A 25,219-nucleotide genomic window follows, 5' to 3' on the forward strand; every position below is an offset into this window, starting at 1 on the left:
CTCTGGGCTCTTCTACATGACCTGCATCTCAATGATCAGTCACTCACTTCTCGGCCCTGTTCCTTGCTTACAGTCTTGATACTCACACAAGCATGCGCACACACACACACACACACACATACAGTCTCGTTTGGATCTTGGATGTCTTTTGGCTATTGCAGTTACATTAGCATGGCGACATTATCGCCTTTACTGTGTGGATGGGACGGACAACGAACAGGCTAATGCATGCGATCGGCATGTCAGATGATCTTTGCCGTTACATGATTTGTTATGTAAATCGAAGTAGTGGGGATTTTGATCCCTACTTTAATCCTCTCTATATGATGATGCCGTGATGCGTACATATGGTATTACTTAGCGCAGCGGCGCAGTTAAAAACAACACAGAGGCGGAGAGAGCGAGAGAACACACTGCCTCAGAGACTGCCTCCTCCCTCTTCAGATCTGTTTCCAATGAAAGCACCACAAGGAGTCACCGAATGGGAATGCATCTGCTTCTGTCCTGTAACCAAGCCTCTGATCTCAGCCCGACCTAGTTTTTCCAAATGGAGAAACAGACATAGGAATAATCTAACAAACCATTCTCAGTGCCCAGTGCAGTTTCACTGTGTCTGGCTTCCCAGATGCTGCTCTGTGCTGTGGCCAGCTGCCTGGATCCCCAGTCTCCACACACAGCCAGGCCTGGCCAGCTAGGAGACCCTGGCAGACCCAGTCCACAGCATGAAGTCTGGGGGGGACCTCAACCCTCAGACCTGCTTAGTGTCTCATCTCTAACCAGGCATGACCCCCTTTGTTTCATGCCTGCCATGACCCCCCAGGAGAGGTTTGGTGTGCAGTGGGCTGGCTCATGGTGGGGGAGGTGGACCGTACAATGTACTCTGAGGGGGTAGACTGGAGAGACGCAAGAGAGGGAGAGGTACAAAGCCAAACACCTGACAGCATGTTTACAAACAGCAAAGAGGCGGAGGAGAGGGAGGAGGCCTGGGTTTGGTTGTGACCACCAACACAAGCAGACATGAGTGCAGACACTGTCATCTCTGTTTACCCCTCTCCTGTCAGCTGGAGCATGTAGAGGTCAGTTTACCGAGAAGTACATGCCTCCGCTGGAACATATAAACACTGCTAACATCCGATGAGACCGGGTTCAAATAAGTTCAATCTAGACAGAGCTTTCCAGGATGTCTGGCTACAATTGGTATACAGAGATGGGCTGAAATCGGATTGACACTGGCATTACTGTGCAAACCATCTGAAAAGCTCCTTGGATGAAGGCCCAAAGCAGAGTGATTTGTGATTCTCCTGGAACTGTAGAGGACGATAGAAATGTCAGCTGCCAAGTGTGATATTTGCTGATGTAGTGGGACCTTTTTTGATAGTGAGTTCTGTGCCATGGGGGTGGGACCAGATATGATGTGTTTGTGTACCCTGGGAGAGAAATGTGTGTGCAGTGAACATGTGTGCTCCCGGAAGAGGTGTGTGTGTGGTTGTGTGTCTGTCTCAATGTGCATGTCTGTGCGCACATGTGAGAGAAAGCAATGTGTGTATCTTATCAGCAGAGCAGGCTGTGTACTACTGTACTGTATGCAGAGTGATGGTGGCTGTGCCTTGGCAGTGATCAGTCACTGTGACTCATGTGCTTCATTAATGACTGGGGTTCTTATTGTGTTGGCGGTCGCAGATGGCAGGACTATTACTGCACTGTGCCTCTGCTTTTAATCAAGCCCTCTGCTAGTCTACCCTACTCTACTCTACCATACCCTACTCTACTCTACCATACCCTACTCTACTCTACCATACCCTACTCTACCTATACCCTACCCTACTCCACCTATACCCTACTCTACTCTACCATACTCTACTCTACCATACCCTACTCTACCATACCTTACTCTACTCTACCCTACCCTACTCTACTCTACCATACCCTACTCTATACTCTACCATACCCTACTCTACTCTACCATACCCTACTCTACCTATACCCTACCCTACTCTACCTATACTCTACTCTACCATACCCTACTCTACTCTACCATACCCTACTCTACTCTACCATACCTTACTCCACTCTACCATACCCTACTCTACCATACCCTACTCTACTCTACCATACCCTACTCTACTCTACCATACCCTACTCTACCTTACCCTACCCTACTCTACCTATACCCTACCCTACTCTACCATACCCTACTCTACCTATACCCTACTCTACCATACCCTACTCTACTCTACCATACCCTACTCTACTCTACCATACCCTACTCTACCTTACCCTACCCTACTCTACCTATACCCTACCCTACTCTACCATACCCTACTCTACCTTACCCTACCCTACTCTACTCTACTCTACCATACCCTACTCTACTCTACCATACCCTACTCTACTCTACCATACCCTACTCTACCTTACCCTACCCTACTCTACCTATACCCTACTCTACTCTACCATACCCTACTCTACCTTACCCTACTCTACTCAACCATACCCTACTCTACTCTACCATACCCTACTCTACCTTACCCTACCCTACTCTACCTATACCCTACTCTACTCTACCATACCCTACTCTACCTTACCCTACTCTACTCTACCTATACCCTACTCTACCTATACCCTACTCTACTCTACCATACCTTACCCTACACTACCTTACCCTACTCTACCTTACCCTACTCTACCATACCCTACTCTACTCTACCATACCCTACTCTACTCTACCAAACCCTACTCTACCTTACCCTACTCTACCATACCCTACTCTACTCTACCATACCCTACTCTACTCTACCATACCCTACTCTACTCTACCATACCCTACTCTACCTTACCCTACCCTACTCTACCTATACCCTACCCTACTCTACCATACCCTACTCTACTCTACCATACCCTACTCTACTCTACCATACCCTACTCTACCTTACCCTACCCTACTCTACCTATACCCTACCCTACTCTACCATACCCTACTCTACCTTACCCTACCCTACTCTACCCTACCCTACTCTACTCTACCATACCCTACTCTACTCTACCATACCCTACTCTACTCTACCATACCCTACTCTACCTTACCCTACCCTACTCTACCTATACCCTACTCTACTCTTCCATACCCTACTCTACCTTACCCTACTCTACTCAACCATACCCTACTCTACTCTACCATACCCTACTCTACCTTACCCTACCCTACTCTACCTATACCCTACTCTACTCTACCATACCCTACTCTACCTTACCCTACTCTACTCTACCTATACCCTACTCTACCTATACCCTACTCTACTCTACCATACCTTACCCTACACTACCTTACCCTACTCTACCTTACCCTACTCTACCATACCCTACTCTACTCTACCATACCCTACTCTACTCTACCAAACCCTACTCTACCTACCCTACTCTACCATACCCTACTCTATCTTACCCTACCCTACTCTACCCTACCCTACTCTACCATACCCTACTCTACTCAACCATACCCTACTCTACTCTACCATACCCTACTCTACCTTACCCTACCCTACTCTACCTTACCCTACTCTACTCAACCATACCCTACTCTACTCTACCATACCCTACTCTACCTTACCCTACCCTACTCTACCTATACCCTACTCTACTCTACCATACCCTACTCTACCTTACCCTACTCTACTCTACCTATACCCTACTCTACCTATACCCTACTCTACTCTACCATACCTTACCCTACACTACCTTACCCTACTCTACCTTACCCTACTCTACCATACCCTACTCTACTCTACCATACCCTACTCTACTCTACCAAACCCTACTCTACCTACCCTACTCTACCATACCCTACTCTATCTTACCCTACCCTACTCTACCCTACCCTACTCTACCATACCCTACCCTATTCAACTCTACCCTACTTTACCCTACCCTACCCCACCCTACTCTACCTTACCCTACTCTACCTTACCCTACTCTACCTTACCCTACTCTACCTTACCCTACTCTACTCTACCTTACCCTACTCTACTCTACCTTACCCTACTCTACCTATACCCTACTCTACTCTACCATACCCTACCTTACCCTACTCTACCTTACCCTACTCTACCTTACCCTACTCTACCATACCCTACTCTACCCTACTCTACCATACCCCACTCTACCATACCCTACTCTACTCTACTCTACCCTACCCTACTCTACCATACCCTACCCTACTCTACCCTACCCTACTCTACCCTACCCTACTCTAGCCTATCCTACCCTATTCAACTCTACCCTACTCAACCCTACTCTACTCTACTTTACCCTACCCTACCCTACTCTACCCTACCCTACTCTACCTTACCCTACTCTACCTTACCCTACTCTACTCTACCTTACCCTCTTCTACTCTACCCTACCCTACTCTACCTTACCCTACTCTACCATACCCTACTCTTGCACTATGTTATAGTACTAAGTACAGAAAACCCAGGCTACTGACTTAGATTTCCTCTCTGTATTAAAACTAGGCCTATGACTGTTTTTCTGTGGAGAGTTCTGACACTGCTGGTTTACGGCTGGTTGGTTCTGCAGCAGCACGGCCTTGGCAGGCAGGCAGCAGTGTGGGTGGTTGTTTGGCTGGTGTCTGCTCTTGTGTCCTCTAGCCTCCTGCTCCCCTGTGGTCTCACCCATCACCCTTCCGCCATATGGAAACAGCTGGTCCTATGTGGTGGTGCCCAGAGCTCCCTACATGCCGTAGTCAGAAGGGAGAGTATTGGAGGGAGAGATAAAGCAGGGAACCTATGGAGAGGGAAGCTGTGTTGATGCTTCTTTTGGACACTTCAGTTGAATGGATTATTATGCTGGTGATGCAAGTAACTGTTTAATGAACACTGATATAAGTGAGTGTAATAATGGAAAACATTTCCCATTGGTTAGTTATGTGGGTTGCCCACTTGTGATTGGAAGAGGTCACTATATAATCCAGGAAGTAGAGAAGGCCTTAGTTTCAATGACTGCCCTTAGAGAGGGATAGCACTTGGTGGAGAAGGAGAGGAGTACGTCGTGGGCGGAGGATGTATAGAGACTAGAGTGTGTGTGGGGGGGGGGCACAGGGGAGGCTAGAATGGAATCAGTGGAACGTAGTCGAGCGTGGTTTCCATATGCTTGATGTGTTTGATACCATTCCATTAATTCCATTCCAGCCATTACAATGAGCCCGTCCACCTATAGCTCCTCCCACCAGTAGAGTAGGAGAGGGGGGAGGGGTGCAGAAGGGTGGAAGCAGTCAGTCTCAAATGGTGCTGGGTTATTATCCTACACTCTTAGAAAAAAGTGTTCCCGAAAGGGTTCTCGGCTGTCCCCATAGGAAAACCCGTTTTGGTTCTAAGTAGAACCTTTTGCGATCCATGCAACCAAAAGGGTTCTACCTGGAACAAAAAAAGGTTATTTCAAAGAGTTTTCCTATGGGGACAGCCGATGAAGATTTTAGGCTCTAGATGGCACCTTTTTTTCTAAGAGTGTAGACAGGGTGGGACTGTTACTATAAACACTGGAATAACTGTGCTACGTTCTGCTCCGGTGAAAATCAGTCAGAAGAATGCAGCCTGGCTAAACGGCTCCACTCCCTTCCTCTCTGCCATGCTTCAGTCATCTTAGGAGTTTTCTAATAGGAGTTGTGGCTTTAAACTGCAGTCCCTGACATCCCTTTGTGCCTCTAAATGAGGAAGGTTTTCTTCTATAAAGGCAGAGCTGCTATTTGGGGTTGCTTTGGTGTTGGCTGTGTATGTTCCCCTGGGATTGGAAAAGAAGTAGTGGGTGAAAAACAGCCAGATGACTGACTAAGGCGGAGACTTCAAAGTGTTGTCGTGGAGGAATGGACCTCCTAGGTGAGCCGGGCTGCCAGTAGATCAGCTTCAAAGAGCACTGTGCCATCGACAGTCCCCACGGTGACGCTTGTAATTCAGAACAAAGTCACAGGGACAGACTCGTCCCCCTGTCTGTCTGATCCTCAGTGTCCCAACCCCTGGGCCTTCGTAGAGGGAGGGAGATGCTTTGAGCAATCATCTAGAACCTGGGAGTGAAAAGAGAGGGGGTGGTGGCGCGTTAGTCAACCAGGATATGGCTTCTATGAAGCCACCCACTATCCATCCAGTCAGTCAAACGACACTCAGTCACTACTGCAAATGTCACTATTGTTTGTCTGTGCTATTCCTCCTAAACCCCTAAGTCCTAGAGGGATGATGAGACCCAGTCCTGAATGTGCTCTGATGCTCGTTGGTCCTTGATTAGACTTGCAGATGGAGTTTGCTGAGGGGATTTCCAGTGAAATGTCATCAGAATGAGTCTTTGAAACCAGGGGGGGACAATATCATCCTTAGTCCAAGTACACATTGCTCATTGAATGGTTGAGCTAGTGAATGCCAGCCAGCCCGCCTTACAGTCAAAAGACAATCACAATGCACCGTGTATTTCTGTAACTTACCCATGTCTGTTTCTATGTCTTTTACAGCAAAGAGCCTCTGGCAAGGTGGTGTTTGACCTGGTGTGTACCCACCTGAACCTCGTTGAAGGCGACTACTTCAGCCTAGAGTACCAAGACCACCACAAGATGATGGTGAGGGAAGACAAAAACACAGTACGACAGGGGTTGTTTCCCGACTAGACGGGAAGGTTGTTTCTTTGTCTAAGTGTAGAAGCTTTAAATTCGTATCTCTATGCCGACTAAGGGACGTTTGTCTTCCTTCTCTTCACAGGTTTGGCTAGACCTCCTTAAGCCAATAGTCAAGCAGCTGAGACGTAAGTAACCCAGACTTCATTACACGCTTTTACACGGCGAACAATGGACAGTTCAGTCTTAATTTGCTTCAGCTAACACTGTTGTTGTTGCTGCTAACAGAAGAAAATGAATCAAGCCAAAACATGGGAACATTAAATGTCTTTGAAAGGAGACATCTCAGCGAATTCATTTAGTTGTGGCTTCTCAAAACCACGTCTCATCTGAGCAAACTTAATCACACACAGAGACCATCTTCCTTCCAGTCGGAGGCTCTGCTGTTAAATGTTTACATCTCCAGTCATAAAACATTCATGAAGTCTTATAAAAGACTGGTCTGCTCATCTACAAATGAGGACATGTGGTGCGCAAGAGCCAATGCACTTCTTCCTTGCTATGATTGGTGTGAGAGAACCCAGATTCAGGTCTGAGTGAAGTAGAGTATCGGAAGGAATCATAGAGATTCTAAATTCTATGATCGGAATCTCCCCGATTTTAGAATGTGTCAATTGTATTGTCTTGGCTGTGACTCTACTTATATAACCATGCCATGATCTCACACCCACAGGGCCCAAGCACACAGTCCTGCGATTTGTGGTGAAGTTTTTCCCCCCTGACCACACCCAACTACTGGAGGAACTGACTAGGTAAGACTAAACAGGAAGAGGCCTATTAAACCACAGGAGTTTTAACCAGCAACATACCAGCCACCATTTCAGAGGAACCTTCAGTCTACAAGGCTCAGCTATAAGATTTCCTCATCTACAGGTGCTTTAATAATTGGAATTTGTATTCAGCTGACGAGCTGTCAGTGCATGAAGTCGTATAAGGCTGACTGCACAGCACACAGCAGGCTATCAGCAGGCATATTATGCAGTCTTTCCATTAGAGTAAGTCATTCTCGGGTCAGATCTGTGTGTGGAAACGACTGCGATGTCACAGAATATAACTGCTAATTCAGAAGTGACTAATGTGTTCCAGCCTCCCAGCAGATTTATTTCTGCCTCGGACATATAATTCACGCCGTCCATGTTTTAAACCTGCCAGGTTTTTAATGTAGCACCTTGAAATGGTGCTGGTTATTTTCAGTAAGACTAATGTTTTTCTGATGTATATTTTCTCATTATATCATTCATTCCTTGACCCTACAGAAGGTTACAGTTGATATTGGATGGGTAACGAAAGACCGCTTATCCATAGACAAGACTGTTGCTCTGCAGTCCAGTTGTCTTTGTTAAATGGGGGTTTGTACTGTACTATGATGCAATCGTAAGGGGTCAGTCAACAGTCGGTACTTCCAGGTGTGGTGACATGTATGTGCCAAGAAGCTGTCTTTCTGAACCTGTTGCGTTATAAATCGTATTTGGCAAGCTGGGATCACCTCCAAGTGTTTCCTTTTTGAGGCTGCTCCCTCCTGCGTTGTCGTCTGACAGGTTTTTGATGTTAACCACACACAGCCACAGTCATCCTGTTGACTCTGTTCTAACCTGTCTCGTTGTACCGTCTTGTTCAGGTACCTCTTCGCCCTGCAAGTCAAGCATGACCTTGCCTGTGGACGTCTGGCCTGCAACGACAGTAGCGCGGCCCTGCTGGTCTCCCATATTATCCAGTGTACGTCTCTCTGTTACTTTATGGCTTAGTGGATCACAGGGTCAGTAGAGAAGATGGATGTGTAGGGAAACACGTTGTGTTGCTCGTGCCGTCTTCAAAATGTGCCGACCAGGATGTGGTGCAGCATCCCAAATTGACAATCAGTGTGTTGCCATGGATACCTTTTTATAGTCTTCGTCTGAATGAAATCTGGAAAGACGGACGGCTTCAGAATAACCAAACATGTCAGTACCCTCCCCAGAAAACACTCTTGAGAAAGTATTTTTGAAAAGTCATCCGTTCCTCAGCCTGCCAGGATTCTAATGCTAGAGGGAGCTGTCAAAGTGTGATTCTAGAGGGAAGAGACAGATGAGGATGTATTCCATTGAATATATTCTCATCTGTTCTATTTAGGGATGTAAGCGAATAATCCAAATGATCAACCTGCGGTGGTGCAGATACACTGCACACAATGTAATACAATGTCATAACATTAACCCTTTGTCCTCCAGCTGAGATTGGGGACTTTGAGGAGAGCCAGAGTCGGCAGCACCTCCTCAACAACAGCTACATTCCAGACCAGGTGGCTCTGATCGACAGGATCATGGAGTTCCACTCCAAGAATGTGTGAGTAACTCCTCTATAACTGGTTTGTCTGCACTGAGCTGTGTGCAGGCATTATTCAGGTCCACTCTGAACAGGAAAAGGTCGTGAAAGACCCTTATACTTTCCAAGGCAATGTTTAATACGCAGATGACACAGTCGGGGAAACTCGCCACTGAATGAATAGAGTGCTTTGTTCCAGTGTGCTAACTGACATGGCATTCTTCGTCATGTTTAGACAAGGCAAAGCCCCCTGGGCTGGTTGAGCGGTTAGGGCCTGGAGGTGCATGTGTGAATGTCTGCTTTTATTAGCAACCCTGCTTGGGTCCCCAGAAAAGGTCTGGAATCTACTCGGATCACAGCCTAATGAGCAACACACCGCACCAGACTTCAGCGTGGAAAACAGCTAACAACTTTGGATTTCCATTGTTGTATCTCTCCTGTCTAGTCAGCTGACAGGTTGGCACAAGGGAAACGGTTGCTTGAACTCACTCACTGTAGCTTCTCCTACTCCCAGTATTTTTTCCCCCCTATAATCTCTTCCCTAATTGGATAGTTCTGTACTCCTGGGAGAACACACGGTGGAAGGCTTTCATATCCCACAATCCCCTCTGTGTCGTCCTCATCGTTGCAGCTGGCTGGCTCTAAACATGTGCCAGGAGGACATGGTCAGCCCTTCCCTCACCCCCCAGTCCTCCACGCTACACTGGTGTCACGGCAGAGATGGGAGATCACCAAGCAGCTGACAAGATGAAAGGAGCTCTGTTAGATTTGACTGTCCTCCCCGGCTTGTTCTTTTTCTTTTCTGTCTTTTCAGCTGATAACACTAACCACAGTTCTCCTGGCAGGGAGCCATGGCCAGAGTTAAATCTCTCATTAACTACAGCACACAGGAAACAGGAAAGCTTTTTCACAGATAAGAATTAGGCAAATGAGGTACTGTGCAACTTCGTTTCTACCCAGAACTCGGTGGTGTGTGGTGTCAACTGAATGTGGGAACACAGATTGTCTTGTGGCTTGGTCTCTCACCACATTTACAGAACATATAGGACTATGTATTTGATGGTAGATATTATTCCGATTTAAAGTACAGTTCTTGATTTAGAGCAGCCAGGTTCAGAAGCTCAAAATGGATGTGAAATGTAACCGTTTGTTGACGCCTTGAATTCTGACGCATCCCACCTCATCTCCACCTTGCCGTGATTGTGAAGCTCATAAGAGACTTGTGTGAGACTGCGTCAAAAGTAGGGCACTATAAAGGGAATAGAGTGTCATTTGGGACATGTCCTTGGAGAGGCCTATGAGACTTACATGAGACTTGACGCAGGCTATTGTTTGTGTGCTTGTAGGGGTCAGACGCCAGCAGAGTCGGACTACCAGCTGCTGGAGGTGGCACGCAGGCTGGAGCTGTACGGAGTGAGACTGCATCCTGCCAAGGACCGCGAGGGCAGCAAGCTGAGCCTGGCCGTGGCGCACACTGGTGTCCTGGTCTTTCAGGTGACCGACACTACTTTACAGGTCAACACAGAGTAGAGCTGGATGGAGTTAGAGGATTTGTAGACTGCTGTTTATAATTAGAAACGTACAGGATGTTTGATCCAAACGTTTGATGTGGATGGTGTAATGGCAAATGGGTAGTTTAAATGATTAACCAGCTTGGTTATGCCACACTTGCTTGCAGCTGTTCTGCTTTTCAATTGCTCTTTGAAGTGGAATTGAGTTTGACAGGCTTTTGACATGTGACAGTTTCTCTGTTCACAAATCTATTGGGATTAAGAGCTAGTTCTATTTGAGGAATGTGGAGCTGATGTTTGATGACAGGATTATTACGACGAACAGGCTGGCTTTTATTGCATGGCACACGCCATGTTAAACCATTGTGTGAACTTCTACATCGGCTGCAGGGACACACCAAGATCAATGCCTTCAACTGGTCCAAAGTGCGCAAATTGAGCTTCAAACGGAAGCGGTTTCTCATCAAGCTCAGACCAGACCTGAACGTAAGTCATCTGGCAATAGACTATAAGAATTTCAAAATGATAATCATCACCAATGCCTCAGGGCGTCCAGCCCTGAGTTTTTTACATTGATGCGTGTTACATCTATATCTGTCCCACCCTGCAGCAGAGCTCTTACCAGGACACTCTGGAGTTCCTGATGGGTAGCAGGGACTGCTGTAAAGTCTTCTGGAAGATCTGTGTGGAATACCACGCCTTTTTCCGCCTCTTCGAGGAGCCCAAACCCAAACCCAAGCCTGTCCTCTTCACCCGAGGCTCCTCCTTCAGATTCAGGTAGACAAGCTGGCCCCTTGAGGGACCCTGGGGCCACACAATAATAAAGCAGTCTCTCATGACACATATAGCAGGATATAGCAGGTTTGATGAAGAACCAGTCAGTACCTCAGTCTGAATCTCATTTACTAACTGTCACCCGGACAAAGCTGCTCCAGCTCTGTTGTAAGTTCACTGACCTCAATCATCTCCCTTGCTACTTTTCTCACTGCAGCGGTCGGACCCAGAAGCAGGTGATTGATTACGTGAAGGATTCTGAGTTTAAGAAGATTCCCTTTGAAAGGTAAAGACTTAGGGCTCTATTTTTGGCTGACGTTAAGCCAGCGCGATTGTCTATTCTTCTATTTTCATACCCTAGTGCCAGGACTGGTAATTTACCTGTCTTATATTAGCTCGCTTGCGCTGATATGGGATGGGTGGCAATATCGGAGGTGTGTCCTTAACGTGCGCCAAAGTGCCAATTTCAGTATGCGCCAGTGGGGATATTTCAGAAACAATTATACAAAACCAATAGAATGTTATATATACACTACCGTTCAAAGGTTTGGGGTCACAAATAACTATTGTAGCTGGAAACGGCAAATTTTGTATGGAATATCTACATAGGCGTACAGATGCCCATTATCAGCAACCATCACTCCTGTGTTCCAATGCACGTTGTGTTAGCTAATCTAAGTTTATAATTTTAAAAGGCTAATTGATCATTAGAAAACCCTTTTGAAATTGTTAGTACAGCTGAAAATTGTTGTTCTGATTAAAGAAGCAATAAAACCTGCCTTCTTTGGACTAGTTGAGTATCTTGAGCATCAGCATTTGTGGGTTCGATTACAGGCTAAAAATGGACGGAAACAAAGCACTTTCTTCTGAAACTCTTCAGTCTATTCTTGTTCTGAGAAATTAAGGCTATTCTATGGGAGAAATTGCCAAGAAACTGAAGATCTCGTACTACTCCCTTCACAGAACAGCGCAAACTGGCTATAACCCGAATAGAAATAGGAGTGGGAGGACCCGGTGCACAACTGAGCAAGAGGACAAGTACATTAGTGTCTAGTTTGAGAAACAAACAAGTCCTCAACTGGCAGCTTCATTAAATAGTACCCGCAAAACACCAGTCTCAATGTCAACAGTGAAGAGGCGACTCCAGGGTGCTGAGCCATATCTCAGACTGGCCAATAAAAATAAAAGATTAAGATGGGCAAAATAACCACATATGCTGAGTAGGTGACTGGATGATCTCCGCGTCACGACAGTTGGAACCAAAAATTGCAAATTTGGACTCCTTAGACAAAAGGACAGATTTCCACCGATCTAATGTCCATTGCATGTGTTTCTTGGCCCAAGCAAGTCTCTTATTAATATTATTATTATTATTATTATTGGTGTCCTTTAGTAGTGGTTTCTTTGCAGCAAATTGATCATGAAGGCCTGATTTCACAAAGTCTCCTCTGAACAGTTGATGTTGAGATGTGTCTGAAACTTGATCTCTGAAGTATTTATTTGGGCTACAAATTCTGAGGCTGGTAACTATAATGAACATATCCTCTGCAGCAGAGGTAACTCTGGGTCTTCCTTTCCCGTGGCGGTCCTCATGAAAGCCAGTTTCACCATAGCACTTGGTGGTTTTTGCAGCTGCACTTGAAGAAACTTTCGAAGTTCTTGACATTTTCCAGATTGACTGACCTTCATGTCTTAAAGCAATTATGGACTATCATTTCTCTTTGCTTATTTAAGCTGTTCTTGCCATAATATGGACTTGGTCTTTTACCAAATAGGGCTATCTTCTGTATACCACCCCTACCTTGTCACCACAAGTGTTTGGCTCAAACACATTAAGAAGGAAAGGTATTCCACAAATTAACTTTTAACAAGGCACACCTGTTAATTGAAATTCATTCCAGGTGACCTCTTGAGGCTGGTTGAGAGAATGCCAAGAGTGTGCAAAACTGTCGTCAAGGAAAAGGGTGGCTACTTTGAAGAATCTCAAATATAAAATATATTTTGATATGTATAATACTTTTTTGGTTAGTACATGATTCCATATGTGTTATTTCATAGTTTTGTTGTCTTCACCATTATTCTACAATGTCTTTGAAGGAATAGTGTCCAAACCTTTAACTGGACTGTGTATATATATTTAAAATAATATATATAAAAATATATATATATATATATGGGGGATTGGGAATTATGCCGACAATTACATCGATAGAAGCCGCAATGTTGAAGCTGATAACAAAAATAAAAGAAGACGGGGTTGGTTAGGATTTCGACAGCGGAAGCACGGCCTATCCAGCCGTGACGCACAGTACCTATATGCACAAGAGAGATGTGCTTTTAGTGCCCGTAAACCTCATATTTAGAAACGCAAAAATCCTATTTCATTTGATTTAAAAACCAAGCATAGCACCCCCTTCTCCTCATCACCAAAGCTTTATTAAATTAACAAGTTTGGCAGCAGCAATAGTGAGTGGAATCCCATTTTTATCCATATACAGTTGAAGTCGGACGTTTACATACACCTTGGCCATTTAAACTCAGTTTTTCACAATTCCTGACATTTAATATTGGTAAAAAAATCCCTGTTTTAGGTAAATTAGGATCCCCACTTTATTTTAAGAATGTGGAATGTCAGAATAATAGTAGAGTGATTTATTTCAGCTTTCATTTCTTTCGTCACATTCCCAGTGGTTCAGAAGTTTGCATACACTCAATTATTTGGTAGCATTACCTTTCAATTAATTAACTTGGGTCAAACGTTTCGGGTAGCCTTCCACAAGCTTCCCACAAGAAGTTGGGTGAATTTTGGCCCATTCCTCCTGACAGAGCTGGTGTAACTGAGTCAGGTTTCTAGGCCTCCTTGCTCACACACGCGTTTTCAGTTATGCCCACAGATTTTCAATAGGATGGGGTTAGGGCTTTGTGATGGTCACTCCAATACCTTGACTTTGTTGTCCTTAAGCCATTTTGCCACAACTTTGGAAGTATGCCTGGGGTCATTGTCCACATTTGCGACCAAGCTTTAACTTCCTGACTGATGTCTTGAGATGTTGCTTCAGTATATGCACATCATTTTCCTTCCTCATGAAGCTATCTATTTTGTGAAGTGCTTCACGGTTGGGATGGTGTTCTTCGGCTTGCAAGCCTCCCCCTTTTCCTCCAAAAATAACGATGGCCATTATGGACAAACGTTCTATTTGTGTTTCATCAGACCAGAGGACATTTCTCCAAAAAGTATGATCTTTGTCCCTATTTTGCAGTTGCAAACCGTAGTCTGGCTTTTTTTATGGCGGTTTTCGAGCGGCCTTTCAGGTTAGGTCGATATAGGACTTGTTTTACTGTGGGTATAGATACTTTTGTACCTGTTTCCTCCAGCATCTTCACAAGGTCCTTTGCTGTAGTTCTGGGATTGAGTTGCACTTTTCGCAAAAAAGTACGTTCATCTCTAGGAGACAGAACGCGTCTCCTTCCTGAGCGGTATGACGGCTGTGTGGTCCCATGGCGTTTATACTTGCGTACTATTGTTTGTACAGATGAATGTGGTACCTTCAGGCATTTGGAAATTGCTCCCAAGGATGAACCAGACTTGTGGAGGTCTACAATTGTTTTTTTTTAGGTATTGGCTGATCTCCAGGTATAACTCCAATTAACTCAGATTATGTCAATTAGCCTATCAGAAGCTTCTGAAGCCAAAAACAATTTTCTGGAATTTTCCAAGCTGTTTAAGGCACAGTCAACTACGTGTATGTATACTTCTGACCCACTGGAATTGTGATACATTGAATTATAAATGAAATAATCTGTCTGTAAACAATTGTTGGAAAAATGACTTGTCATGCACAAAGTTGATGTCCCAACCCACTTGCCAAAACTATAGTTTGTTAACAGGAAATTTGAGTAGTGGTTGAAAAACCAGTTTTAATGACACCAACCTAAGCGTATGTAAACTTCCGTCTTCAACTGTAGGTTATTAAATGATTTTAGCCTGCTCCTCTTATTATTTTGGATGTGCTTACAATCCCCTCCATGTCGGCTGTATGCCCGTCATGGAGCGAGTAATTACATAACCTGGTGACACTCATTTAGAAACATTGAAGTTATTTTCCTGTAACAGTTGGCTTGTTTTCCGTTTCATTTGATTAAAAAAATAAGTCCTTTTGTTAGACTACCGTTTCCCTACGATAATGAAAGCTTGTTTAACAGCAATGTGTTTTGGTTTCATGCTCATCCTGGCCAATTATTAGCCACGGAGCCTTTTCATCAAAGTTTTCTAAATGGTCTACTCGTGAGATTTTTGCTGACCTACGTTTTCAATATTTACAAGTCACACAGGCCTACCGGCAGTGCATACTCCATTCGGTTTGCATCCATCCCCATTTCCAAAGAACTCCTCTTGTCCAGTTAACAAAGACTCACTTCTCCAAACATAGGCTGTTCAAAATGTGCTGTCCTATAACGCCATATTAAAGCTAGGCCGAGGCTATATCTAGGTTATTGAGAACATGCCTCACAGATACATTATCTGTGTTTTGTTTTTGAGGAGAAGTGCAATGTCTAAAGACCTAATACTAGTTGAAGCCAATTACAATGTTGACTGTTAACATTCCAAACCTATTGAGCAAACACAGGATTTTTTGTTGTTGTTGTTGTTACTATCACTTGTTACTGTAGCCTATGCTATTTAATAAACTGTAGTATCAATCCACAATGGACTAGGATGAGAATATTCCGTGCCCCCAGCCAAATTAACTGTCAATAACCTACAGAACTTGAAGCAAACGCCTATGCAGTATTAAGCTATGGAACGCCTTGATTGGCCAGTGAGTGGCCAAGCCCTCGTCACACCTACAACTTATTTATTCATCCAAACCCAGCCCTTTCGCACTACCGCCAGCTATTGCGCTTGTAATAACGACTGTGAAAATAGCAAAGACGATTCTGACACACCCCTACCTACGACATATGTACAGCGCCAGCGCTTAGATTAACCGTAGGTTTGTTAATATAGAGCCCTTTTTAATGGCGGTGTTTTTTATCTATTTATCTCTATACAGAGACTGGATGTGTGAAGGTTTGCCAGGTGTATAACATGTTCACTTTCTGTCACCCTGTCTCCTCTTCAGGAAACACAGCAGGGTCCAGCACAGCAGCAGCCGTCTGTCTCCACTGCCTTCCCCGCACCGCCCTCAAGTGCCAAAAGAAGTCAGTGTCTCCTTCGAGGCTAGTGTACTAAATGGCACTTTGTGGAACCGTCTCTATCTATCTGCTAGCCAACCACGCATGTTTTCACTTAGGAAGATTAGAACATGAAAAATATAGTGCGTAGAACAGTGTTAATAATTAAGTGGAGTGAATAACTAACTCGTCCATAACACAAAAACTCTATTTCCTTGTTTCACTGTCAAGTAAAACCTTCAACCCTCTCTTTCTCCCTCTTCTCCCGTCTCCGTATGCCACAGAGTGTGAGCCGTGCTCCAGGAGACGTAGTGGACTCTCCGCCACGCCGTCACTGGAAGGAGTCCGTGTTGGTGAGCGCCGAAGACCCATCGGCCCTGCGGACCAGAAGCAGCCCCTCCAGCCAGAGGAATGGGGCACACAGCGAGGAAAGGCCAGGCCCCGGGGCAGAACCAGGCCCAGCCAGGCAGCCCCACCCAGAACATCTGAACACAGGTCCAGCCTCCCGGGGCGCTAAGGGCAGCAGCTCCTCCATCCCCTACATTGACTGCAGTGATATAGATAGTGAATACGACGTGGCCAAGGGCCGGGTTACCAGGTCTCACCCTAATGAGAGCTATGGGGAGGAGGTGGCGGGCCCCCGCTGTGGCAGTATAAACGAGCGAGAACTCGCTCTGGGTAGGATGAGGTACATGGAGTCCCCTCCCTCCCCAAAACCCCCCCTCAATATGAGCCGTGCATTAGATGAGTCGGGAAACCTGTCATTCTTCGGCGGGGGTCCGCCACGTGGCCCTCTCCATAGTACTATGATGGAGGATTTGGGGGGTCGTGGTATTGGGGATCAGCGTAGCAGCAGCCCCCTGACAGTCCGCCATATGTTAGGCTCTAAGAGCACCACGTCAAGCCCCGTTATGAGCACCTTCCACCGGACAGGTTCGCTCAGCCACGCCGATCAGAACGGCTACGGCTCCCGGCTCCCGCGCTGGGACGAACCGGGTCACGGGGGCTTTAACGCCCGGGGGGGCCCTGGGGGGCCCCGAGATGAGGGCCAGGCCCCGCCAAACTACGGCAGCTACTCACCCATCGTGGCCCGCTCGCCACACTTACAGAAGCTCCACAACATGCGTAACCGTTCCGACACTGACCCCTTCGTCCTGAGCCCGCAGCAGGCCACCTCCACGCCCTCCCACGATCCCCGACCCGTCGTCTCCCGCAACGAGCGCATGGCTGCTCTGGAGCGTCGTATGATGGCCAATGGCCTGTCTGCCCCCGGCCAGCCCAAGCCCAGCCCCTTACAGAAGCTGTACAGCCGGGGTGGCGTAGACCACATAGGGGCTGTTCAGATGATTGACGGCTCCACCAGCAGTGGCACTGAGTCCAGTGACTCGGAGACCGAGACCACCACGGGCAGCTCCAGCAGCCACCCGCTGACCTATGGTAACCCCATGGCCATGGGGGTCAACTCCTCCCCCATGCCCAGGAACAAATACTCATTCGGTAGCCTCCAGCTGGATGAGGAGTTGGAGGAAGATGGCTGCCTTAATTTTAGTGACGAGGACGGGGCTCAGGTGTTCAGCTGTTAGGCTAGCCTTGAGAAAAGAAGTCCAGAGACCTGCCCTATAGGCAGCGTAGGGTAGCGTTGGTTCTGAGAGGAGATGGGATGGTTAGCGTGGTAGATGGCGATAGCTATGCCAGTTTGTGTGGAGGGACAGATGTTGCTTAGGAGGGTTTAAGACAAGGCGCTACTAACCCCCTTCACACTCCTCTGTCGCTGTGCTGAGCATACAGTAGAGTACGCTCAACCATGAGCCAGCCTGACACTCTGTTTCCCATTGGGTCGCTCTGCCCTTTAACTGAGGGAGAGAGGGATGAAGGCTCTCTCTGTTCTCTTCTACCCTTAGGGGGTTAACCTTTCATGTCTTCTCGGATTGTATTGGTGTCTGCACACACCAGGTGGTTCTGAATTAGAGAGATTATCGTTTTCTAGTGCCAAGTCCTTTGAACAAACACTGCATGAATGAAATGCAGTGGTCGGTGAGGGTTTCAAACACCCTGATGCTCTGTAGCTGAATGTTTGAGATGTAGTCGAGGGAATTATTGTTTCACACTCCGTCTACGATGATGCATTGTAGGGTTTATTGATTGTCGGAGGGTTCCAATGCTCTGTCTAATGCCGTCTTGTGTCTTCATATAACACAGGGGTGGGCAACACCAGTCCTCGGGGGGCCTGATTGGTGTAACAGTTTTGCCCCAGCCCCAGCTGACACACCTGCCTCCTATAATCAACTAATCATGATCTTCAGTTTAGAACGCAATTAGTTGAATCAGCTGTGTTTGCTAGGGATGGGGAGAAAAGTGTGACATCACTCCCGTCCAAGGACTGGAGTCGCCCATCGCTGATATATCATCCATTCTGTAAATTGACAATATGTTGTTGTTTGATAGCATGTCGATGGGGGAGTTGGTTTACGTTTTATACGGTACTGTATATGCACTTGTATTGCTTTTGTAATCGTTATGATCGTATCTGTAGACTTTTGTGATGGGTTGGTTCGTGTTGAGTATACTGTGCCTAGAAATAGAGGAGACAGACAGGCAGTTTCCTTGTAATGTTCTGTGTTAATGTTCTATGTCTGATTAATGGTTGATATTTAGGGAGTTGCTTAGGAGGGCACGATAGTATTGACTATAGACGTGGGTTTTGCTTGTACTGTACATGCGGTCGATATCTAATTGGTGTCCGTAGTGAGCGAAGCCGGTCATGTCTTTGTTTGGTGCTGAGAAAGCTTTCAGTTCAGCTGCAGCACGTCCCAACTCCTCATTTCATATTCACTATGTTTACAGTAACCCTGTGTTCTGTACAAATACTCAACGGATTGAAATCCAGCTAACTACTGTTGACTGTGTGTGTGTGTGTGTGTGTGTATATATATATATATATATATATATATATACACACAAACAGAGCCACAATAATGTTTCATAGACGTAGTTTGTTCTGGCGAACATCCGTTTTAACGAAGGAACGTTATTTTAAAGACTTGACATACCAGCAGATATCCATACCCACTTACTACTACTGGACAGTGCTGGTACTGGTTGTCCAGAAAAGCAATTCTCTGTGGGTTTTAGGCATGTTTTATTAGACCTAAGAGAGTGTGTGTGTGTGTGTGTGTGTGTGAGAGACCTCAGGTGTTGGTGGTGTAATATGGCTCTGATGCCCACTGTTGGCATCTCTTCTTCTCCTTGTCTACCTAAACATCTCTTGTAAGCGTTCATTCTCTATTGTTCAGCGAACTCCAGGGGTATACTTATCTCACTGATTTGTTCTTTTCCTCCAGCATTGCAAAGGTAGCCATTTTTCCCTAACAAAATTACTCTGCACTTTTGTGTTTTATTTGTTTTCTTGCTGTCCCCAATTTTTTTTTTCTTTATTTTTGCTTCATTCTCCTTGTCATTTGTTTGCAGTGTATAATTTTGATTAAGGATTTATTGACCTTATATCACAATGCTTTTTTTTATTTTATTTTTTATTTTTATTTTCCCCGAATTTCCTTGTCCAATTTGAAACACTGTTCTGTTCTGTCAGCATGCAACACTTAAGGGGTTAAATCTCACCTTGTCTCTATTTCCCTGCTCTGAAAGCATGTCAACCTGTTCCTGTACTGTCCTGATGTCTTGCTGTTCTGTAACTGACTGTGTGAAGAGAAAAGGGGGTTAAACTGGGTCTCCTTTACTGCAGTGGTCCAGGTGACTGTCAGCAGAGAGTACAGAGGACTAGAATGTAGGACTGGGGGGAGTTGAGAAATGACTCTGTTCAGGATGACAGGAACCAGGGGATACGCTGGGAACACGGAGGCAGGTTTCAGTATGTGCTGCATGTTATGTGTCTGAAAGGCAATTTAAGGGCAGCGTCTCAGTCTCTCAGCTCATCCGTCAATGCCACGGGCTTCTGCTCGGCTAGGATCTTTGAGACTCTTCTAGGCTTGGGCTTTATCCACGTGTACAGAGTATTTATTATCTATTGTGTCGTTTTATGATATTGGTCCTGTTTATTAACATAGTCCAAAATGAATATAAACTGTAAATAATAACACAATGTTGTTTTTACCCGATTTCATTGATGACTTCCAGGTTAAGTGTGAGAGGTAACAGTGTGAGAGTAGTGCTGGTCGCTGGATCACTGCAGGCAAGGAGAACCCCGTCAGGTACACCAAGCACTGTCTTATGGCTCTGTGGCGTTGGGCTGTTGCACACGGCTGATATTTCGGGTCATGATTTGTATTCGATACCAACACATTCACTACATCTACTCTATAGTAATATAATATAGTAATATATTGTGTGCCAGGCTTAAACTCATGGCTCTATAGGCCAGGCTTGTGTGTGCGCTAGTCTCGACCGCGCTTGGTTCCATTGCATGTCCAAGAAGCTAACCCAGGGCTCAGGCATGATGTTGATGCTTTCTTGCCCTGGCTGTTTCACGATGTATGTACCCTCACCTCACTCCTACCTGCTGTAACATTTCACCAGGCAGATATCACTCACATCAGACAAGCCAGTAGCACTTTCAGCAGCAAGGTATAATTTGATCCATCTGAGACGACAATGTGCATTATGTTACGATGATTACTGCTCACCCATTAAACTTTGATTTAAGTTCAATTTTACAACGAGTGGACACAAAATGCTTCTTCTGCAGATTGTGCTGCTCCTACGATTGACACAATTGATTTGTATAACATAGCTTGAGTGTACAATCGGTATGCTCCCTCTAAAGCAACTGACTGTCTTAATAAAGTATTAGCAAAGTGGTATCCGTAGTAATACTGCAATAGAGACATTTATTCTGGGAAGCTCTTTGTGCACTGTGACACCTACAGGTACTATTAGACAAGTCCCAGAATATGCTTGTTGTAAATTCCAACTTGACTTGTTTCTCTTTCCCTCTTTCTCTCACTCACTCGCTCTCTCACTCACTTCCGTCACACACTGTTTGCTACGGTCTCGTGTTGATGTTGCTTTGACACTCACTGGGCTCTGATACTGATTTTTTACCGGATCTTCTCTTTTTCCCGGGAGACTTTCTACACTTTTTAACCTTGTATACGGTTGTGCACTAGTGTCAATAAAGTTGACCTTTATGAAGTGGGACTCCAGAATCTTCTTTTATAAAGACCACCCCCCCCCCCCCCCCCCCCCCCAACATTGTCTCGTGACTGTTTTTAGACCCTAGTCCCATCCTCATCCTCCTGTGCTGTCGTAGATGTAGCGTAGCTCTGTTAAATGTACGTGTGTGTGTGTGTGTGTTTATAGAGTGTGTTTTTTTAATATACACTCATTTGTGTGTCTCGTGGCTGTGTTCATGTAGTCCGTGTTTGGTATTCCCGTGGTGCTTGTTGTCACAGCTGTTCCCTCCATTGTAGAATGTAGTATCGTGGCGTCTGTAAGGTGTTCACCAGAGATGTTGCTGGTTTAATCATTGTTCTGTCCATGCCAACGTGGTGCTATCAGAGGACAGGAGACGGTAGTGGGCAAGTATGCAATCAAGTGTCCCTAGTGAACATCCTAGTGGAAGTGTAGTTGATTTAGGTAATCGATTCCAGTCATTCATAATACTGTATTCAACCCAACAGCAGCGTAATCCTGATGGTATTATGCTGAAATGGCAGACATTACAGAGAGAGAAGAGCACTAGAGCTGTCTGGGCAGCAGAGTGAGTCATGGGTGACTCTTGTCTGGATGCAAGTAGCTACAGTAACTAGCTACAGGCAAGGCACATCCCCCAATTTAGCTCTCATTATTATCCCTGGGACAATACTATAAGATGTATATGACTGTAATTGAACTTGTTCCTCTCTAACTCTTCCTCATTTCTCATCCCCCTCTCCTTCGCTACAGCAGGAGTGGTGTCCAACAGCCCTCATCTCTCCGCCTCCTCCGGTAACTCCCAGGGCATGGTCAATGGTCAGAAGCCGGTCGAGCTCTGTGGTCACAGTCCGGACGGTCGGCAGCCCTCCCCCCTTACCAGCCCCCTGCTCAACGATGCCGGAAGCGTGCGCACCGATGATGAAGACGAGGTTCGGAGGAAGGTTTGTGGTCCAGAGAGGGCCCCCGTTAAAGGATTAGATCTAGAGAGGGATTGTTGTCAGTTGCTGTGTGGACGTCATTGTGGTTTTAAATCTCCAGTTAGCATAACCAGCTTCAAAGAGGCTACAGTCATATAGTACCTAAAATAGCAGAGGACCCAGATTACCTGGCCTAAATAACTACCCACAGGGAACCGTGTTGTGAACACTGTACAAAATGTGATGTACTGTAACTGGGCTACATGTCTTAACACTGGAATTGATGACACAAAATGTGAAAAAAATACCCAAGACACAGTCTACAGCTTACTGTGTTGTCTCTGCTCAGTTTCACACTCTGTCCTCTTCTTTTCACAGAGATTCCCCACCGACAAGGCCTACTTTATTGCCAAGGAGCTGCTGACCACAGAGAGGACCTATCTGAAGGACCTGGAGGTCGTGACTGTGGTAAGGCCCATCACCAGATAGATTCTTCCGCTCTCTCAGGGACTTAACACTGACCTTTTGTTTATTTTCTCCCATCCTCCGGGCAGAAAACATTGATTATTCCGGCTAGCTGCTTTACAAAAGAGCATATGGCAAACACACAGGGATCCATGCAGTGGGGGTGGGAGATGTTTTTTGGCAGGTGGGGAAAATAGTCTGAGAATGCTATGAAATGTATTAATCTGTTTATCTCACCCAAGGCTGTAAATATACAGTGCAATGAGATCCACGGCCTTGAATGTCCCTGCTTAACGTTGGGCTGACATCCTATTTTAGTCATTTTTCTTTTGGCTCCCACCGCCTCTGTACAGACAAACATATGGACGCATTTTTGTTTGTCTCTCAAGGGAGACGCAAAAAAAACCAGGACATTAAAAGAAAGGCACATCTCCTTCCAGTGTATTGCAATCAGTGAAGGAAGTTGCTGTGAGTGTTGGTGTCATGTTTTATTAGTCATATGTACGGGATACACACGGTATACATGGTATACACCATCCAATGAAATGCTTACTTGCAGGTTCCTTCTCCACAATGCAACAGCAATACGAAACGATAAAAGATAATAATATGAACATAAAGTAAATGGCTCAGTAGAATAAAATAAACGTTTTAGAATAAGTATAATACAGCCACAATTTATAGTCCAATATTTACACGTCTTTTGGGGAAGGGGAGTTGAGCGGCAAGTGTTTTAGTCGTGCGGGGTATGAAGTCAGTATTCAGTATTCACCCTGTGAACATCATCTGGTTGTAGCAGCGTTCACAGATGTGGAAACGGAGACTGCAGAACCACTCTCTTCTCTCGCTGTTTATATGGGCCACCACCACTTCTTGTCTTCTCTGATGTTTAGAGAAGCCTTTTACACTTCTCATAAACATTTGCCTTGGCTGCTCTTTCTCTTTCGGTCACTCTGTCTCTCTCTTCTCTCATTCTTTCTCTCTTTTTTTGTTGTTCCTTCCCCCTCTCCACCCTCCCCCATTGGCTGGTGTTGTTAAGTCATCTGAGGAACAGCTGCTGCCTGCTGTCTGCTTCCCAAGGCCTTTTCAGCAGCACCCTGCTTTACCTCCTCTAAACCCTGTTCCTCTCCTGTGTACACTGCCTTCATACAGTATTCACACCTCTTGACTTTTTTCACATTTTGTTGTCTTACAGCCTGATTTTAAAATGTATTAAATTGAGATTTTGTGTCACTGGCCTACGCACAAAACCACTAAAACCAGGGATGTTTTCAAATGTCTCACAAAGAAAGGCACCTATTGGTAGATTGTTTACATTTTTGTTACCCATCTGACGTTGAATATCCTTTTGAGCGTAGTGAAGTTATTAATTACACTTTGGATGTTGTATCAATACACCCAGTCACCACAAAGATACAGGCGTCCATCCTAACTCAGTTGCCGGAGAGAAAGGAAACCACTCAGGTATTTCACCATGAGGCCAATGGTGACTTTAAAGCAGAAAACTGAGGATGGAGCGATAACATTGTAGTTACTCCACAATATTAACATAAATAACAGAGTGAAAAGAAGGAAGCCTGTACAGAATAAAAATATTCCAAATCATGCATCCTGTGCCAAATAAATTGACTTTTTGTGCTGAATACAAACATTATGTTTGGGGCCAACACAACACATCACTGAGTACCACTCTTCATATTTTCAAGCATGGTGGTGGCTGCATCATGTTATGGGTATGCTTATCATAGGCAAGGACTAGTTAGAGTTATGGGATAAAAAGAAAAGAAATGGAGCTAAGCACTGGTGAAAACCTGGTTTCCAACAGACACTGGGAGACAAATTCACCTTTCAGCAGGACAATTACCTAAATTACCTAAAATCACCTAAATACAAGGCCAAATATACACTGCCTTCAAAAAGTATTCATACCCATTGACTTATTGCTCATTTTGTTACACCCTAAATTCAAAATGTATTAAATTGATTACTTTTTTCACATTCATCTACACACAAAACCCCAAAATGAAAAAGTGAAAACATGTTTTAAACATTTTGTACATGTATTGAAAATAAATTACAGATGTATCTAATTTACATAAGTATTCACACCCCAGTCAATATATGGCAGAATCACTTTTGGCAGTGATTACAGCTGTGAGTCTTTCTGGGTAAGTCTCTAAGAGACTGGATTGTACAATATTTGCCTTTTTTTATTTTTTATTCTTCAAGCTCTGTCAAATTGGTTGTTGATCATTGCTAGACAACCATTTTCA

General features: G+C 45.2%; 1 protein-coding gene across 9 annotated transcripts in view; it reads left to right on the plus strand.

Moving 5' to 3' along the window:
* The window catches only part of LOC135519445 (FERM, ARHGEF and pleckstrin domain-containing protein 1-like), a 77,545-nt gene that overhangs the window by 39,618 nt on the left and 12,708 nt on the right, over positions 1-25,219 (plus strand). For 2 of the 9 annotated variants that reach the window (XM_064944678.1, XM_064944685.1), the window contains exons 3-15: positions 6,494-6,598; positions 6,738-6,780; positions 7,326-7,404; positions 8,271-8,368; positions 8,860-8,974; positions 10,300-10,447; positions 10,855-10,950; positions 11,075-11,241; positions 11,456-11,524; positions 16,362-16,458; positions 16,698-16,908; positions 22,315-22,505; positions 22,860-22,949. In XM_064944678.1, the coding sequence (XP_064800750.1) occupies positions 6,494-6,598; positions 6,738-6,780; positions 7,326-7,404; positions 8,271-8,368; positions 8,860-8,974; positions 10,300-10,447; positions 10,855-10,950; positions 11,075-11,241; positions 11,456-11,524; positions 16,362-16,458; positions 16,698-16,908; positions 22,315-22,505; positions 22,860-22,949 (1,509 nt within the window). Of the gene's footprint in view, positions 1-6,493; positions 6,599-6,737; positions 6,781-7,325; positions 7,405-8,270; positions 8,369-8,859; positions 8,975-10,299; positions 10,448-10,854; positions 10,951-11,074; positions 11,242-11,455; positions 11,525-16,361; positions 16,459-16,697; positions 17,984-22,314; positions 22,506-22,859; positions 22,950-25,219 lie in introns of all 9 variants that reach the window. The other 7 variants (XM_064944681.1, XM_064944680.1, XM_064944679.1 and 4 more) reach the window with 7 other exon arrangements.

This window comes from Oncorhynchus masou, chromosome 29 (genome assembly GCF_036934945.1).
Source record: "Oncorhynchus masou masou isolate Uvic2021 chromosome 29, UVic_Omas_1.1, whole genome shotgun sequence".
In the NCBI taxonomy this organism is placed as follows: Eukaryota; Metazoa; Chordata; class Actinopteri; order Salmoniformes; family Salmonidae; genus Oncorhynchus; species Oncorhynchus masou.